Here is a 19,593-nt window from a genome sequence, read left to right as displayed (position 1 = left end):
GAAAACATTTTACAACTTGAATTTGCCCTGCATAAACCAGACTTAGACACTTTAGGTTTGGCTCTAATTATAGTACCAATTTTAGTGGAGAAACTGGCAGAAAGTGCATTTAGGTCTGTATTTCGTGGCAGTAAAGCCCTAGTGTAAACTATATTTAGATAGAACTTACTATGAGGTTCCTGCTCCCCTGAATGCTCAATTTTTAAATGATCACAAGTAAGTTGACAGAGATTTATTTAAATCTTGTCTTTGAATTTTAGGAGACACTCTTGATAATAATATAAAGCACTGTTTAGGACATTGTGTTAGGATAAAAACCCACCGTTCTGTAAAAGCAAATTACCTATTGCAGTATTGCAAATGCCATAACTTAAGAAAAATGGGTCATCATAAACATATTCTTTCATGAATTGCTGCTAATTCTTCAATAGCTTCTGAACAAGCAATTTCGTTATTTGCATTTCAAAACAGAATTGTAGCAATACAATTGAAATTCCTTCAGGTCTGAATCTGCTATAGAAAAGGCTTTATAAGCCTCAGCAACGGTTAGCTTAGCAATACAAACAGGCTCTTGACCCCAGGGACTTTCACTCTCGTAAGTAAAATGGTATCCCACAGATAGGTACCATTCAGATGAAAATCAGTCCTCTGTCATCTCACAATCTAGCAGCCCTGGGAGTCTTTCATAACCTAAAGACTTAAGAGCAAGCTGTTGAGGAAATGTACTATACCTTCACACTGTCTGTTTTTCATGTTTCTCTGAAATCCAGGCTTACAGCGGCAGAAAACAGATGTTTTTATTTGATTACAATATGCATCATCTCCACATGGGTTCACATTATCTTCACAGGTATACTCACTGGGAGCTAGGATTTAAAAATATGATCAAAACTAATATAATTCTAATTCCTGAAATGGGAGTTTACTATTTTTCTTAATTTAAAATTACATTTATTGAAACCCTTTTTATTCCACATATTATTATTTGTGAATTTATAAAGTCATGATCTTCTCTCCATATAAGCCTTCATTTCTTATAAAGGAATAGAAGCCGATAAAAACCAAAATAATTTACACTGAATTTAGACCAAGCTACCAGCAGCTGATATTTATAGCTGTTATTAAGCTATACTACTTTCCAAAAGGTTTTCATGTCAATGGTTCTAATGACAGGCTATCTTTACCATGAGATCATTTTAATGTAGAAGAATCACATTCTTCTCTAAGAATGAAAATATTTCCTGGAAGCTACCTAGAGATGTAGGCATCTATTGTTAACTTAAACTTAGTATTCAGCAACTTGGTCAAGAGTGCTACCATGTTATTCAAGCAAGAGGTTAAATCATCAGTTCTTAAACATATACAGGGAGCAGCATTTGAGTGTGTATTATGCTCTGATGGACATGGGTTGCAATACAATTTAGGACAGATTATGTGTTATTTGCAGTTTCTAGCAGGGTATTTGCAACTTCATTGCTTTACCTGCAATTCAGGAAAACATTTTAGAGTACAAATAAGGGAGATGGAATATTATAGGGGTAATATTGAATGATCTATATTCTACTTAAGCAAATTCAATTACTGAGAAATATGAGAACCTTAATTATAAGAATTATAACTATTACTAAATCCCACTGATTCTTGGATATTTTGCAATTAATTAAGCTGTGCATGTACACTCAGTCATGTCTGACTCTTTGCAATCCCATGAACTGTAGCCCACCAGGCTCCTCTGTCCAAGGGATCATCCAGCAAGAATACTAGAGTGGGGTGCCATTTCCTTCTTCAGGGGATTTTCCTGACCCAGGGATTGAATCTGCAAGTCTTGCATCTCCTGCTTTGGCAGGCTTTACCAGCTGAAGGTTCTTTACCAGTTGAGACACCAGTGAAGCCCCATTAATGAAGATACACCAGTGTAATTATACCATGATTAAGATATATATGGCCATACCCTGGTGGATACTGCTTCATCAACCATTGGAGAACAACTTACATACAAATGAGAAACAATAAAAGACTCAAGAGTTGGAACTCTTTTGTGACTTTTATAAGCAATCAGAATTTAGGGTCACAAGCTTAATTATTTTTCTCAATATGAAAAATCAGATATCAAACATAAAACACAAAATTATTAATAATCAAGATCTCATGACTCAAGTATCATAACACTCTAATAATAAAATAATAATATCTTCTTTGAGAATGACTCAGCAATGGAGTGAGTTTTTAAAGCATTGAATATATTATTAAAATGTTTATCATCATTCAACCTAATATAACCATAAAATTCAAAAACTACTATATTTATATTTTGTAAATAATAAGGAATACAGATTTCTTTGATGATATCAGAGTCTGTATTCGGATACTGAGTTTCCAGCTTCAGCTTTAACAGCTGAAGGCAAAATCAGCCTTGCCTACCTCATACTTTCTGTTATTAATTTAAATGATATTCTAAGGTGACTTTGGAAAAGTCTTTTTTTTTTTTTTTTTTTCTTTTTTTTTTTTATTATTTTATTTTTTTTTGGTTTTAATTTTATTTTATTTTTAAACTTTACATAATTGTATTAGTTTTGCCAAACATCAAAATGAATCCACCACAGGTATACATGTGTTCCCCATCCTGAACCCTCCTCCCTCCTCCCTCCCCATACCATCCCTCTGGGTCGTCCCAGTGCACCAGCCCCAAGCATCCAGTATCGTGCATCGAACCTGGACTGGCAACTCGTTTCTTACATGATATTTTACATGTTACAATGTCATTCTCCCAAATCTTCCCACCCTCTCCCTCTCCCACAGAGTCCATAAGACTGTAAGTCTTTTTTTAAAAAAGTATTACTTAAGCATGTTTTGAAGAGCAATCTTTTCTCACAGCAATAAAGAAAATTTTAGGCATGTTGAAGCAAAAATTAAACTCGCATGTCACTGCACTTTAACAGGAAACAAACTCACTTATTCTGCAGCCTTGTTCATCTGAACCATCTCCACAGTCATCAAGTTGATCACACTGGAGATCCACAGGGATACATTTTTTATTACTGCAAGCAAACTCATCTTTTTTACAAGGTCTTGCTTTATATGTAAGCTTACCTATAGAGTTATTAAAAAAATGATCAGTGTTTCACAGAATCAAACAAATTTACTGAGTCTATAACAGTTTTAAGATTTTTACTAAATGCTATGAAAAACATGGATCCATAATCCTTTATTTGAAGCTCTTGGGGCTAAATGAAAAAAATTCTGAAATTTTTGAACCTTAGAAATATAACACTATATTTGCCCTATAGTAAATAACTATATTTCCACATGAAAATGTTTGAATATTTACCAAAAATGAGATTCTTTTTTAAAGTAATATAAACTACCTCAGGTCACGTCAAGTCAGGTTCTGTCACCAAATGATTTTGCTGAATATTTTAGTAAGGCATTTAGGTTTTGAAATTTTAATTTCTGAATTGTGTAAAGGGGACTGTATACACACATACACAATCTATATAAACACCCCCACCCCAAGAAGTTGTTTAACAGAATATTTTAAACCACTATGTTGTTTCTCTCATGCAGTACTTTCTAGAATAAAATACCTATAACCAGTGGAGATTTACAGACTTGGAGATATTCAGTTGCACAGCTCTATTATGCATATGAAATCTAAGTGGATTATCTTCACATACTGTCAGAAAATCTAGTGCCTGATAATCTACCATCAGACATGCCACATGAAAATATATATTTTTTAAAATTTCTTGAGCCCTAATCATTGTATTATCTGTAGCTCACATGGAATCAATTATTTTGCACTAAATGGATTTACCACCACAGGGATCTTCATCTGAGTTGTCCCCACAGTCATCGATCCCATTGCACATTTGCTCAGGCTGCAGGCATATTCTGTTATTTCTGCATCTGTGAGGTCTTGTGGGTGGGCAAAGAAATTTGTCTGAAAAGAAGAAAAAAAAGCAGCTCCTTTGGGTACACTAACTTATGAAGAACCATCTTTCTTTTGTCGTCTTTTTATTTTTTTCCTTTTCAAATCCATGATCTAGCTTTTTGGAATATCTCTTATTGTGGGAATTGCTTACATGCAGCTATTAGAAAAATGTGTGATAATAGAAGTTATGATCCGAGTTATTTATATTAATTACAGAAGAGAGTGCACAGCTGAAATGCTGAATGAAGTAAGAAAAAGAGTCAAACTTCACGGTCTTATTTACAAATGCCTTAGCTGAGTTTCTCTAGTGTACCAAATTAATTTATGCCCACATTTTATACAACATGGCAGGCACAGTTATCTGAAAGAGCAATTTCACACAGAATAGAGCTTGAGCAAGCATATGTTACATATCCAAAACTGAAAATAGGTCATTCAGGGGAAAAAAAAAATCCCAATAACACTAGAGCTGTGTTTCTCAATCTCTGTCTCCTTGAACAAACAGGTAGCTATGTATTTAAGGCACATAAGGTGATCTTATTTATTCATGTTGTGTGTGTGTATGTGTGTGTGTGTGTGTGTGTGTGTGTATGTGTGGGTGGGTGTGTGATTTAAAGAAGCAATGAAATCCAGGGAAGTTTACACATGTCCTTTTCATTACTAGAGAATCTGAAGACTTCTACCGCTAAAGTATGAAGCATCTTTAATGTCTTCTCTTCCTCACATGTAGGATAATCCAGGCTCCTATTGCTGGCTGGTCTCCTCATATTCTCACTCTGGAATTCTCTGCTTAGATAGTCTCATTCAGTCTCATAGATTTACTTGACACTATCCTCTGGAGACTTTCAATTTGCTATTTAATTTTAGCATCTCATAATTAATTATAGTATGTTCCCTGGGGAATTTAAAATTCAACAAGTTCAAAACTCAATTCTTCATTATCTTCCCTTGACCTCTGTCTCCTCAGACAAACTGTCTTATTTCCATAGTTCAGTTAGTGGCACATTATAGGCACAAGTTTGGGATTATCCTAAATGCACCTTCCCATTATTTTCAACTGTTATTAGTCAACAAGTGCAGTTGGAATTGTCCCCAAATTTGCCCGCTCATCTCCATGCACACCAGTTACAACTCCAGTAGCTCAGCTCTTCACTCTTTCTTACAGAGATGACTGCAGTAGAATCCTTAATGTCTATTTCATTTTTCAACCTAAAATCCTCCCAAAGCTACCAGAACAGCAATCTGATCATTTCTTTCATAGTTATTTGTTACTTCCAGAATAAAATGTATGGTATTTTATGTGGCATAATAGACTAATTATCTTGTCCATGCCACTCCTACAGACTCATCCCTTGTCACTCAGGATTCTAGCAATACCACTTTATTAGCTCCTTAAATATGCCACATTCCTTTTTTGCCTGACTTTCTTGCTTTAATTAAAATTTGGTTCACATTCTAAGCAGAATTCCTCCCCTGCAGGTTTTTTAGGAATGTCTCTTTGCTTACTGTTGTCAGTCGCATTCAACTCTGCGACCTATGGACTGTAGCCCACCAGGCTCCTCTGTCCATGGGATTCTCCAGGCAAGCATACTGCAGTGGGTAGCCATGCACTCCTCCAGGGGACCTTCCCAACTCAGGAATTGAACCCATATCTCTGGCATCTCCTGCACTATAGGCAGTTGGGAAATGCATTAGCATACTAAGACCCCCTAAACCTTGCTCCCATTAGCTCATGGTATCAGAATGTGGAGAAGCAAACCTACAGATCTCTCTCCTGACTACCTTCATAAGGCATGTAACTGGTCTGTTATCAACTGCACACAGGCCTCTGAATGTATGGTTTCTCCAGCCCTGCAGAGCCCCTTAAACTGCTATTGTAAAATTGCTCAAATCTCACATTATCTCATAGTTTTCTGCTATAGCTTCCAGAATTCTGCTACTATATATTCACATTCGTTTTTAAAAAATAAACTAAAACCAAAAACTGTTATTTTGAGGTCCATGCATTTGGTTATGTTTTTTTTCCTTGCATTATTTTCTCATCAGTCTTATAAACATCACCCCCTTCCAATTCACTGAGTTTGTAGCACCTTTCCTCACAGTTCTTTCTCTCTATCCAAATTATTCCAGCCTCCTAGGGGACATCAAAATCCGTATGAGAAAACCAGCCAATAAATGCACCTCTTAGCTTCCTGAATTTTTTATACCACATATTCTTTTACTTTAATCCAGCTAGGCACCCATTCTTCTAGAATGTTGTGCACATGGGTGGACTTTGACAAATGTATCTTAATTCAACCAATGACAGTTCCTGTTGCTTGCAGATAAGAGACATTTACTGATATAGCTCAAGGTGTTATTTCCAATTGCTTCATTTACAAAGCCACAGATTTTAATGATCCAAATTCAGACCACAGTCTTCAATTATCCAACTTCTTAATTCAACCAGTCTCATTAAGGACACTTTTTCAGTCTTACCTGAAACATTAGTCCCTTGATATGCCTAACTCTTGCCTATTCACCAATGCCTTTTTTCTTTTTATTTCCCTTTCTGCTGACATTAGATTCCAAATTCTATTTGTTTTTATGATTTTAATAGCTTTACTGAGGGGTAATTTACATTCTATAACATGTAGTAGTCATTTAAATGTACCATATTCTATTTCTTAATTTACTTATTTGATATTGATAACCTATTATATTTTGGACATTTTTCTAAGTACTAATACTTAGTCTAAATGATCTGCATTCTCTGGCACTTTTGCTTTTATCCTTCTTAATTATCTAACAGAATCCCTAAACTTAGGTAAATGAAGCCATCTGCTATCCCAATGTGTGCATTTGGGAAGCCTAGGAATGTTGTAGATAATCATACTGCAATGCTGACTGCTATCACAAACATGAATATTTATCAATGCCAGATAGGCCCTGAACACTACTTGGAAATCACTCATTTATATCTATATTTATATTTTTTATACATAATGTCATTCATACCCTTTGAATCAATAATGATTCAAATCTATGTTCCTTTCAAGTCTCCCTACCACACCAACCTTTCACATTATATGAACATGCTCCCTTATTATAAACAGATAAATGGAAATAAAAAGATAAAAATTATCATATCATTAAATATCAGTCCATCACCTGCATATACATATAGTCTATCAACTAATTTCAAGGGGTCACTTTTGTTGTTGTTCAATTGTTAAGTCGTGTCCAAGTTTTTGCTACCCCATGGACTGAAGTGCCCCAGGCTTCCCTGTCCTTCACTATGTCCTGAAGTTTGCTCAGATTCATATTCACTGGGTTGGTAATGCTTCTAACCATCACATCCTCTATTGTCCCCTTCTCCCTTTGGCGTTCAATCTTTCCCAGCATCAGGGTCTTTTCCAATGATTCAGCTCTTCAAGGGGTCACTGCTGCTGCTGCTGCTGCTAAGTCGCTTCAGTCGTGTCCGACTCTGTGCGACCCCATAGACGGCAGCCCACCAGGCCCCGCTGTCCCTGGGATTCTCCAGGCAAGAACACTGGAGTGGGTCAAGGGGTCATTACCCTTATATAAAATGGATTGCTTTAACTTGCTCTGAAACTCAATTTTCCCTGCCTCCTCAGGAACCATTTCATCTTTCTTGTAACATTTTATTACCTTGGTATTTTTCTTGTCATACTTCATTTTTTTTTCTAATCATCTTGTTATTACTCACCTGAGTCTCTTCTGGCTACTCATATTTATTTAGATGTTTGGTGGCCCTTGATATTCTATCTTAATTCCTTTCTTTTATGTTTTACTCCCTCTCTGCCTGAATCTTACAAATTCCATAGAATTTACTACTACATTTTCTGCTGACCCTCACATTTACATTTCTAGACCAGCTCTTTAAGCTCTAGAACCAAACATGTAGCATCTCCTTGTGATCTGTACTTAATGTCTCCTCAAGTACATCCAAGCCAGACTTCTAATCTTTACATGCAAAATTTCCTTATCCTGTGTTTCCCAGCTATTCAAATGTACAAGCAAAAACAGCCTATAAATTACACTTGCCAACTTCCTCTCTCTTTCTCTTCCTATGTCCAACCCATTATTTAATCCAGTTCATTTTGCTTTTTAAATCACAATCAAATTGTGTATACTTTGCCATCATGTGCTGTCATTATCTTAATCCAAGCTACCAGCATAGCTTGCCTTGAGTTCTGCAATTGTCTTAACTATTCTTGCCTCTATCTAATATCTGTGAAATAGAAATATGACTCTATGCCTCCTCTACTTAAAACTCTATAATATTTTCATTTGGTTTCAAGCTAAATCTAAAAATCCCTCCCCAGACTCACAAGGTTTCAAGTATCTCTCCTGTTAGTTCCGTTTTGTCCACTATCTAGCATGCTCTGTATTCTCCAAGCACACATATCTTTCAACTCCTCTAGTAAATTGTGGTTTGCTCTATCTCAGCGCCTTTCTACATCTTGTTTCTTTTGCCTAAAATACTGTGTCATCCATTCCCACTCCATCCCTTTCACCAACTTGGCAGCTATAAATCTCTCAGACTCAAACTCAATGTTACTTCTCAAAAAGTGAGACTGAATAAAATCCTATATAGACTAAAACTCCAAAATTCTTTATTTGTATAATTTATTATACTTCTTTCAGCACATAAAGCATAGTTTATAACTATGTATTTTGTGATCATTAATATTCCTCTTCCACTAGATTCTCAGCTCTGTGAAGTAGGGTCCATATCTGTTTCTCTTATCATTATATCACCAAAAATAATCATTATCTCTAGTTTGAAGTGAAGTGAAGTGAAGTGAAGTTGCTCAGTCGTGTCTGACTCTTTGCAACCCTGTGGACTGTAGCCTACCAGGCTCCTCAGTCCATGGGATTCTCCAGGCAAGAATACTGGAGTGGGTTGCCATTTCCTTCTCCAGGGGATCTTCCTGACCCAGGGATCAAACCCATGTCTCCTGAATTGCAGGCAGATGCTTTAACCTCTGAGCCACCAGGGAATAAGCCTATCTCTAGATTAACAGCTATTAAATGAATGAATGATACTTTCCCCCACACTGTTCTCTATACCTATGGTGTATTTTAGTCTACCTCTTTTCATTCTCTTTCAGGCAGAGTTCATTTTATCCCTCTATGTTTTATCTTTATTTAATTCTACTATTGCTTGAAATATAATACCTGGAAATTATTATTTTAGAACCAGAAATTGATCTCCTTGTCAAAGAAACCATATTCTGTTTTTATCCCAATTACTTAGTACAGTCTCCATCACATAAAAACTTGACTCAATGTTGATACTTATGATTGAGGAGAATGCAAAAACATTCACAGAATTAAGCTGGATGTATTTTACAAGTTTTCCAACAGCTGTGCAGCATGTCCTTTAGAATCACTTCCTGGCCCTGGAAATGGATCTGCGGGGTGTGATCTGGAGCCCCACATGGTTAATTAGTTTCCAAACAAATCCTATTCTACTCACTAGTTTTGTGCTGAAATGGAATACAGAATAGAGGGAAAAAATATATTTTATTAAAAATAATAGTTTTTTGGCTTGTATTGGTAAAATCTGAAATATTTTTAAATTTGAAAAAAAATTCAAGTAAAACACTTAAAATATTTTCAAGTATTATGATTCAGAAATAATACTATCTCTGGTGATTCTCTAGAATTCACTCTGTAATATTATGCGGAAGAACTGAAAGTGAAATTTAGTTACATTACTTATCAGGAGTACCTGTAGAGAACAATTCTCCAAACACTATCTTTTTCAAGTTTTAAAACATGTTTAAAGTAAAGCCACCTCTTTGTTTTTGAGCTTTTTATTCAACTGAGTCAATATCAACATCTATAAAAAATTAGTTTAGCTTGATTTACCAAATAGAACACGGAATATAAGTATATATATATATACATCTAAGTACACATATTTATGCTATATTTTCTTTAATTCACCTTATGTGGATATTTATATTTATATCCAAAGTAGTAGCATTTTTCTTCAAACTAAAAGTTAAATTTCCTTTTTATGTTGACTAGAAACAAACAATGACATTAAGAATGACAATATTTACCAAATACATAAAATTGTTTAATTTGGTGATCTAAAGCTATGCATTTAGAGTTGTTGGTTGCATAATTATGCTTGTGACAAATGTCAGTCAGAAGTAACTTGAATTTGAATTAGAAATAAATTTTAAGATTTTTCATTTAAATGTTAAATAACTCCTAAATGTAGTTACCTGCCTAACTCTTTTAACAAGACAGATAGATGATTGATAAGTAAATAGATAAATGTGAAAGAGTTAGTTGCTCAGTCACATCTGACTCTTTGTGACCCTAAGAACTGTAGCTTGCCAGGCTCCTGCATCCATGCAATTCCCCAGAGAAGAATATTGGAATGGGTATCCATTTGCTTTTTCAAGGGATCTTCCTGACCCAGGGATCGAACCCTGGTCTCCCATAATGCAGGCAGATTCTTTACCATCTAAGCCACCTGGGAAGCCCCCAGATAGATAGATAGATATAGATAGATAGAAAGATAGATGTGTGTGTGTGTGTGTGTGTGTGTGTGTGTGTGTGTGTCTGTGTCTGTGTGCGTGCACGTGTGCTATCTCTTCAGTTGTGTCTGACTCTTTGTAACCCTATGGATTTAAGTCTGCCAGGCTCTTCTTTTCATGGGGTTCTCCAGGCAAGAATATTGGATTAGGTTGCCATAGATAGGTACAGATAAATAGATAGATAATATCTGTATATCTCTATGCATATTTATCTCCCTTCTCTGAATAACCAGTCTCAGTAGTGGGCGATTTGTGAAAGTATGTGATTTTATTATGCACATTTTTTTCCATATTTATTTGTCAAAAAAATTGTTTTAACCTAAAACATCAATTGAGTATAAAGCTTAAGTCTTTATATGAACCTTACTCAATTCAAAAGGTGAACTACTCTAAATCCTCCTAGACAGTCCATAATCCGTCTTTTGAGTAGTGTTGACATGTGCAAGTTCAGATTTAAGAGGGCTCTCAAAGTCGTAAACTCTGAGGAGGGTTATTATTTGAGCAAAAGCTGTATCTGTGGTTACACGTTATCTACCTAACCCGGGGATGGCAGAATTTGCACCATATCATTGAATCATGCTGGCGCACTACATCAGGGGAGCAGAGTACAATCTAGAGCCATGGGAAATGCCATACCACACATGTCAGGGGCTTCATCAGAGTTGTCTCCACAGTCGTCTTCTCCATCACACACCCAGAAATGTAGTTTGCAAAGTGAATTGTTGCAAAGGAACTCATCTGCTCTACATATATTTCCTCCTTCATTTGAAAACAAAAGACAGATATACAGCATAATTAATTCCAGTCAGCAAAACACATATTCCTCTAATTCTTAGCACAGTAAAAGTTTCTCTCTTCCTGATTTTTTTCCTGTAAAATATTATACGTCCAAGCTTTTTAAAAATAGTATTCACTGTCAACTTTTCAAAGCATTTGATATTACCCTCACATGTATCATATTTTCTTTACAGAATATTGAGAATAAGATGATAGAATGAAGTTTTCTTTAAAAAAAAAATATTACTTGTTTTTTGTTTGGCTGTGCTGTGTCTTAGTTGCAGTGTGTGGAATCTAGTTCCTTGACCAGGGATCGAACCTGGGCCCCCTGCAATGGGAGCATTGAGTCTTAGTCATTGGACCACCAGAGAAGTCACTAGAATAAAGTTTTCTTCAATATAAATTTCCTTCCATTTCACATCATTTCTACATTATTGAGTGTAAAGAAACTTAGGTTTTAAATAGCACTAATTTTCGTTACCAAAAATTATGCTCTTCTGGGAAGAAAAGTTACTTTTAAAGTAATTTAATAATTCATTTGTATCTGAAAACTGACAAACTGAATCATTTAAACCAGAAAAACCAGTAAAACATTTTTATAGTCATAGAGAAACTACTAATTTCATAACAATTAGAAGTTGGTGGGTTTGATCCCTGGGTCGGGAAGCTCTTCTGGAGGAGGGCAGGGGGACCCACTTCAATATTCTTGCCTGAGAACCCCAGAGACAGAGGAACCTGGCGGGCCACAGTCCATAGGGTCACAAAGAGTCAGGCACGACTGAAGCAACTTATAATGCATCCATGCATGCAGAAGTTGGTGATGTGGTGGAATACTGTGGTGTGTGCTTAGTCACTCAGTTGTGTATGACTCTGCAACCCAGGAACTGTAGCCTACCATGCTCTTCTGTTCATGGGGATTGTCCAGGCAAGAATACTGGAGTGGGTTGCCATGACCTCCTCTAGGGGATCTTCCCAACCCAAGGACTGAACCCAGGTCTCCTGCATTGCAGGCAGATTATTTAACATCTGAGCCACCAGGGAACTAGCTATTCTTATAAACACTGTACTATAGAATACTCTTACGAGCATTTTTAATTTATTTTAAAGAATATATCTTTACTTTCAATTTAATTTTTAATTTTTTGGCTGTACCACATGACATATGGGATCTTAATTCCTTGACCAGACCAGAGATTGAACCCATACCCCCTGCTTTGAAAACTCACAGTCTTAATTACTGGGCCTCCAGGGAACTCCTTTGTGAGCATTTTTAAAATACTTGCATTCTTGCTCTTTTAAAAATTAAATAGAAAGCAGCAAGAATACAAGGACATTTGAACTTTAAATTGAATACATCTACCACAGGTAAAGAACACAGAGTACAAATAAACTTAAGTTATATATGTCTAGATACACAGCAATATATAGCAGAAACAGCAATGGTTAGGGAGTTAAGAACTTGCTTTGTTTTGCTTTGGAAAAGTGTATTAATTTCTATGGAGCTTAACATCTTCATATGTTACAAAAGAGGTATGATTAGGATTTATAAGATCATACTTTCAAAGAGTACCTGGGGAAACAACACAAAGAAATTTGATGGGAATGTAAAATGAAGATAAATGATTGCCTTCAGAGACTTATACTGCCAACTTAAATTTCATATATAACATAAGAAATAGTGCTTCCATATTGACAAGATTTGATGGTTGAAGATGTTGACATGTTAAAAATGGATATGTTTGTTTATTAAAACATAGAGCTGCAGAGTGATACTGCTCATCCTTGCAAGCCTAGAAAAGTCCAAGAAAGAAGTATTGTTCATCTTGTGGATGTACTTTAGAGAGAATAATAACCCTAAGCTTGTTAGGGTCAATAAGCTCTTATTCTTTTGAGCTTTGACTTGCACACAAATCTCTAGTAATTCACTTTCAGTAGCAAAGATGTACTTTAGGAAATGGGGACAAAATCAGATTTGGGTTTTAGAATGACAACCTTAGCTACAGTGTGGAAAGTTTAAACATGAAAACAGGGAGAGTAAAGCTAAGACAAGAAAAAAGACCAGTTTGAAGAAGGCTTGCAGTCAATCAGAAAAGAACTGATGGTAACTTGATTTAGAGTAGTTGTTGATATATTTGAGAACTCTTCAGGAGGTAGAATCCTCAGGACCTGATGACAAACTTGATGAGGGGTAGAGGGAGATGAGTAGTCAAACACAGGACTCAATTTTTGGTTTATTCGGACCATTTGGTGAGTGCTGGCATTGTTCAATAAATAAAAGAGCATAGCATTTGGATCAGTATTAGTGGAAATAATGACATAATCCATTTAAGTTACTGGTAAGGCAAGGATTTGGTGATATTTAACAGGCTAGTGGATAAACGTGTCCAAAATACAGGAAAGGTTTCTGACCTGTAAATGCATAGTTGAGAATGATCAGAATATAGATGTTACTTGAAATTTAGAAGATAACACAGAGGAAATTTGCATTGAAAGATTAAATGAATAAAGCAAAACCTACAAAAAAGACTGAGAAGTAGCCATAGTGGTTGGAGAAATATCTGAAAACTGTTCAAACAAGAAGGTAATAGTTAGCACATATAAATAATGCTAAGACAGTAGATTTAGTGAAGTGCTGGTGGGTTAAAGAAATGTTTGTAGTTGGTTATCATATATAAAGAGGTAATAGTTCTGAAGTTTGGCCTTAAAGGGAAGGAAGAAAAGAAGAAGTTGGGTAAGTCAGACAGCTTGATTGCTTGAATGAAGTAAAACAGATATCGGAACAGGTATATAAATGCTTCTGAGAAGAATTCAGCAAATAAAGTAAGGTTGAGGATATAGCAGAGAGAAAAGGTAATTCATATAAGTTCTCTGAGAATCAAGAAAGTGTGAAGGATTTGAGATCTAAAACAAGTAAAAGGACTATCCTTAGACTGGAGATGAGACAAATCTATTTTAAGAGAAAAGAAGAAGGGCTAGGCATAAAAATCGGTAGCTTAATTAATTTTGTGTCCAGATGTTAAAATAAACTCATGATTTTTACTGCTGCTGTGAAGTAGAATGTGAGAAAGAATATCAACTTTTTAAAAACCTGGTAGGATTAATGGTAGAGAGAGATGATTAAAAATATATAGGTAGAATGCTTAGAATCTTGAGTGATAGTTCAAGCTGAGACCAAGAATTTATAATGCTCTCAATCATAACTGTTCTAAGTTTTCCTACAAAATACTTGACAGAACTGGTACAGCTCACAGTGACATCCTTGAGCACTAACAAACTCTAAGATACAGATAGATTCAAGTCCTTAGTGAGTCCAGAATGATGAATTTCACCATGAGTCTTCTGACAGTTCAATATCTGGCATTGGGATGCCCCTTTCTTACAAACACTTGCAACGTTCAACTATACATGCTCAGAAAAGTCAGACATGTCTGACTTTTTGAGACCCTATGGACTGTAGCCTTCCAGGTTCCTCTGTCCATGGTATTTTCTTGACAAGAATACTGGAGTAGGTTGCCATTTTGCTCCAAATGTTCAGCTTTAAAATGCCCTAAACCTTAAAATAATCTCAATCATCAAAATCAACACAAGAAAACATATTGTCATTTAATAAGTGTCTGAAAACAGACAAAAAAGATAGCAAGAACAGTCTTTAGTATTAAACACATGAATAGCAGTATGAGGTAAGTGTTGGCTTAATTCAGTATCAAAATTCACAGGATATGAAATAGAGTTGTATTCTTTCGGAATAAAGATTCTAATGACATCACATTTTCCATTCTAAAATGGATGAAATTCAAACAGAATTTGTGAACATCCTTTGATTATTCAAAAAAAAAAAAAAAAAAAAGATTGGTAGCACACCAGTTTTGTTAAAAGGAAAAATATGAGTTCCCAAAGGTTTTGAATTAGATAACATTATAATTGTCCCCATAAGAGTGTCAGACATTGCACTATTTTTATTAAGAAGAAGAGAAATACATATGAAATCATAATTATAACACAAAGGCAAAGGTTTTATGATAATTTACTAAAGGCTTCCCATTGTACTAGGAACAATTTGCATTTTAAAAAAACGCATCAAGGGGTTCCAAGATATCCTAACTTAAAAAGCCTATTGTGAAATGGCAGGAAGCACACATAAACAATTTAAAATAGGCATAATTTAAAGAGATTAATTGGATTAAAATTCCAGTTTCCTAGTCATGTTCTTGATCAGCTCAATAGGAGGTTATTAGAAAAATAGAAACAAGCATTGTAATTAACAATAACCTATGTCTAAATTTAATTGAGCTCTTGGCAATTTCATAGAAATCTGGACAAATATATCATCACAGAAAATAAGAATCAAGGGTTCTCATCTTAATTAGGGTTGAGATAAGCTTAAATGTATGATGAAATTTGATAGCTTCTATAATTAGAAGCTAATAATTGCTAAAAAGACTATCTTTTCCATCAAAATTGGTATAAAGTGTAAAGTTTGAAAGCTCAGGCCAATACAAACACCAAATTTCCTTGGGGTAACATGTTCTACCTTTACAAATGTGAATGCTGCTTTTATTTATTTATTTCTTTGCTTATGAATCTATGTTTTATTGTAAAAATATTACTCAGAAACATGTATACATGTCAGTGAGATATTAGTACTGTATTAAATTTTACATTTTGATCACCAATTAGAGAAGTTAGTTTCATGAAGAGATGCATTTTGTAAAGCTGAGATTCTTACAACCCTAGAAGCAAGTGTTACTTCCCTCATCAGGTATCCAACTATTTCAAATATCAAGGGCTTGAAGCAAAGATCTGCTGGAAATTTTATAATTAAAAATAAATCACCAATGAAGAGAGGCAGCATCTCATAAATATTGTGTTTTTGTTAAACTAATAGTTCAATTGTATTTGCTTACAGATTTTAAGTTTATTAGTTTGAGTCCAATTTTGTTAAAAATTATTTATCATTTTGAAGTCTTAACATATCACTTTGTCAGTTTTAGATTTTGACTTTTCTGGTTAAGGCTACTTCAGATATAAAAGGTATCAAACTGCCCAAAAATACTTTGGAGTTGTTGCTACATAGACAGTGTGTCCTTTTAAAGGATCGTCTGCATTTTGACTTACATTAGCTGATCAAATATTAATTTTTAAAAAATTATCAAAAGTTAGGTATTGCATTAATAAAAGAATCCATCTCAAAATGTGAATCATGAACCTTGACAGTGATTCCATAATATTAGGGGTTTCTTTCCTTTTAAAGTAAACCAGTAAAATTGATTCACAAGGTAAATGCTCCATGTTTATCCTGTAGCTCTCTTACCTTCAACCCCTCAACACTTAGCCTCTGTTAGCTCATGTGTCCATATTTAAGATGAATGGAAGTAACATGTAACAGAAGAGATGCATATTCTGGCATTTTATTTCTTCAATGTCTTGAAGTGCTTTTATCCAATACTTAAACCAATTCCTGGAAGCAATCAAATGCTAGAAATTTGAACTTGGTCATATCCATATAGGATCAAACCACCAAGATATTTCACTGAAATTTAATTACCTGGGAGCAAGGAATCCAGGAAATGTTACACGCAGCCATAGAGAGGGGAGAGAAAATTTGACATATTTCTAAATGGTTTAATTCAAAGTCCTCAGCTCTGTTTTTTAGTCAGTAAGTTTAAACATTTAATTGAGCCATTTTAAAATTGAAAGTTATCCCAGATTTCAAAAGCTATGTTTAATGTTTTACTTTAATATTTGATTTTTAACCTAGAATTCTTTGTTTAAACACATTTGTATGAAATCCAATATTTAAAAAGTAATTAAATTCTAACAGAATTGTCCCCAACTCCGTACCCTCCCAGGTACAGATTCACTCTCTAGGTATTTCTACAGTTCTTGGAGAACTGGGGCTGGGCTTGATAGTATTAAAACATGAATACAGAAACTTCCATGGAGATAAAATAAGAAACAAGATTTCTTGCTCCCCATCATCTCAGTCAATTCTCTTTGCTATTACATAGTTCAAATCTTATCACCCTTTCCTTTTTTAATATTAGAAAACTCCTCAAAAGCCTTGGAAAATGCCTCAATATGCATAATATTAAAACTAAGTTCCACAGCATGACTTTTCAATTACTTGTGGCTCCAAAATGGATCAAGTTTCCCTCACCTCTGTGACTTTGAACATAATGATCCCACTGCCTGGAATGTATTTCCACATTTTGTTTGTACAGAAACATATTCCAACAGGGAAATTCAGTCAAATGATACAGAAGGTGAAATGGGATCATTCTCTTATAACCCTGACTGCCAGGTTATGATATTTGTATCTAACCAAGAAGAGCTTTGAGTGAAGATTGACATAACCAGAGTTACACTTACATAAGATGAACATGGCAGCAGTGAGTAGGATGTATTGGTGACCAACTGGGTCACCAATAAGCCTACATAGGAAAAATGAGAAGAACAAGACTGGTGAGTGACTGAAGCTGAGGGGATGGAATTTATTAATGATAAAATACTAAATTATAAGAAATTTAATCTTGGACTTAAAGTCCTCCACTATGAGTTTTTGGTCCCAGAATGTTCACAAAGTTTGCTTTCTCCAGAGTAACCAATTACAGACAGCAAGTGTGAGAACGTAAGCAAAAGTAGAAACGGCTATTATGGAAGTTTAATCTTTTATGATTTTCTATAATGCACTTCAGATTCCAAATAAGAACTAGGGTTTCTTCTGCTGATATAATAATACTTTATAAGATTTGGAATAGAAATGTAGTAAATCATAAAGGTTTGATCTAATATTAAAGAAGGTAGAAGATATTTTTCCTTGACTGATTAGATATTTACAGGAGTAAATATTTTAGATCCATTTAAACTTTATAAACAGAGTGCTTGTTCAAACGCTTTACAACATATATCAATACTAACATCATCTCTGTTGATGTTTCAAATATTCTAAAATGTAAAGTTTAGAGGATCTTATAAGTAAAAATAAATTGTGTTAATTAATATATCTAACATTATGAAATTAATAAGAATGCTATAATTCATGGCCATTTTAAGATTCACCCTACAATTTCTTTGCTTTCCTCTTATTAACAGAAAAATAGCAATAATTTAATGTGGTGATTTGCAACTAAAAAGTTATATGTCAGGAAATATTTTCACATAACTAGAAAAGAATGATGCTATAAAATCAAGTTTCTTCCAGACTTCAATGTAGGTCGTTTTCTCAACCATATGGCAGGAAACAAATTTGGGGCCCAACCTACAACCTATCTATGATCTAGCATATTAGCATGTGTGATATAATACACCATATGTTGTTTCTATTCTTTCAGAAACAAGGCAAGCAATGTGGGAGAAAAACGTGCCCAGAAAATACTTCGGTAGGAATGGCTATAGGGGCTATGTTCCCTGACCTCTTCTCACATTTCCATCCCTGATCCAACATCTAGTCCAATGTCATACTCATAATAGATACTCAAAAAACACTTGTATTTTAGTTGTGTTTGTTATATGAAAATGGATTTATATTCTTGTCTGAAAATGATCCAGATTTTGCTTATTCAGAGCACTGTATTATGTGTTGAGAGGGTTTCCTGGTGGGTCAGTCAATAAAGAATTCGCTTGCAATGCAGGAGGCGGAGGTTTGATCCTTGGGTCAGGCAGATCCCCAGAAGAAGAAAATGGTTACCCACGCCAGTATTCTTGCCTGGGAAATCCCATGGCCTGAGGAGCTTGGCTACAGTACATAGGGTCGCAAGAGTCAGACACGACTTAGAGACTAAACCATCACTGCCATTATGTAATGAAACTAGAAAAGGAGAATCATTTTAATTATCTTATCTGCTGCCTTTAGCACATGATGTAAATATTCTGCACAGCATCTTAACTGCCATCCTCTTATTTGTAGACACACATATGCAATAGTACCTTACCTCTGTCACAGTTCTCTTCGTCACTGCCATCCACACAGTCATGAATTCCATCACAAAGCCATCTAATTGGAATACAGTGGGCTTTATTTCTGCATCGAAACTGATCTTCCTTACACTCAGTCACACAGTCCATCTGTTCAAATACAAATGGGGGCTGCAGTTTTAACTACTGATAATGATATAGTCACAAGCAAAGTAAACATGCAACTGACAATACTGGAGATTTATTATGCTGTGTGGGCTTCGTTTTATTTTTAATTAATGAATATTGCCTTTGCGAAGGACAATACAGTTTGGTCTATGGGCAGCATGAAGATTCAGGCATTTGCTGGAATTACTGTATTCAATGTTCTCGTCTTGACATTTTAGACAGTGCTAAGAATCAAGATTC

General features: G+C 35.0%; 1 protein-coding gene across 1 annotated transcript in view; it reads right to left on the bottom strand.

Annotated features, from left to right (window-relative positions):
- LRP1B (LDL receptor related protein 1B) overlaps window positions 1–19,593 on the bottom strand; it is a 315,853-nt gene that overhangs the window by 164,254 nt on the left and 132,006 nt on the right. Inside the window, exons 24-28 of the mRNA XM_059878468.1 lie at window positions 19,203–19,335; window positions 11,131–11,253; window positions 3,815–3,940; window positions 2,953–3,090; window positions 732–866 (exon numbers count right to left, since the gene is read on the bottom strand). Of these exons, the coding sequence (XP_059734451.1) occupies window positions 732–866; window positions 2,953–3,090; window positions 3,815–3,940; window positions 11,131–11,253; window positions 19,203–19,335 (655 nt within the window). The remainder of the gene's footprint in view (window positions 1–731; window positions 867–2,952; window positions 3,091–3,814; window positions 3,941–11,130; window positions 11,254–19,202; window positions 19,336–19,593) is intronic.

Source organism: Bos taurus, chromosome 2 (assembly GCF_002263795.3).
Source record: "Bos taurus isolate L1 Dominette 01449 registration number 42190680 breed Hereford chromosome 2, ARS-UCD2.0, whole genome shotgun sequence".
Lineage (NCBI taxonomy): Eukaryota > Metazoa > Chordata > Mammalia > Artiodactyla > Bovidae > Bos > Bos taurus.
Note: the sequence above shows the minus strand (reverse complement) of the source record. Positions and strands in the feature narration are given on the sequence as shown.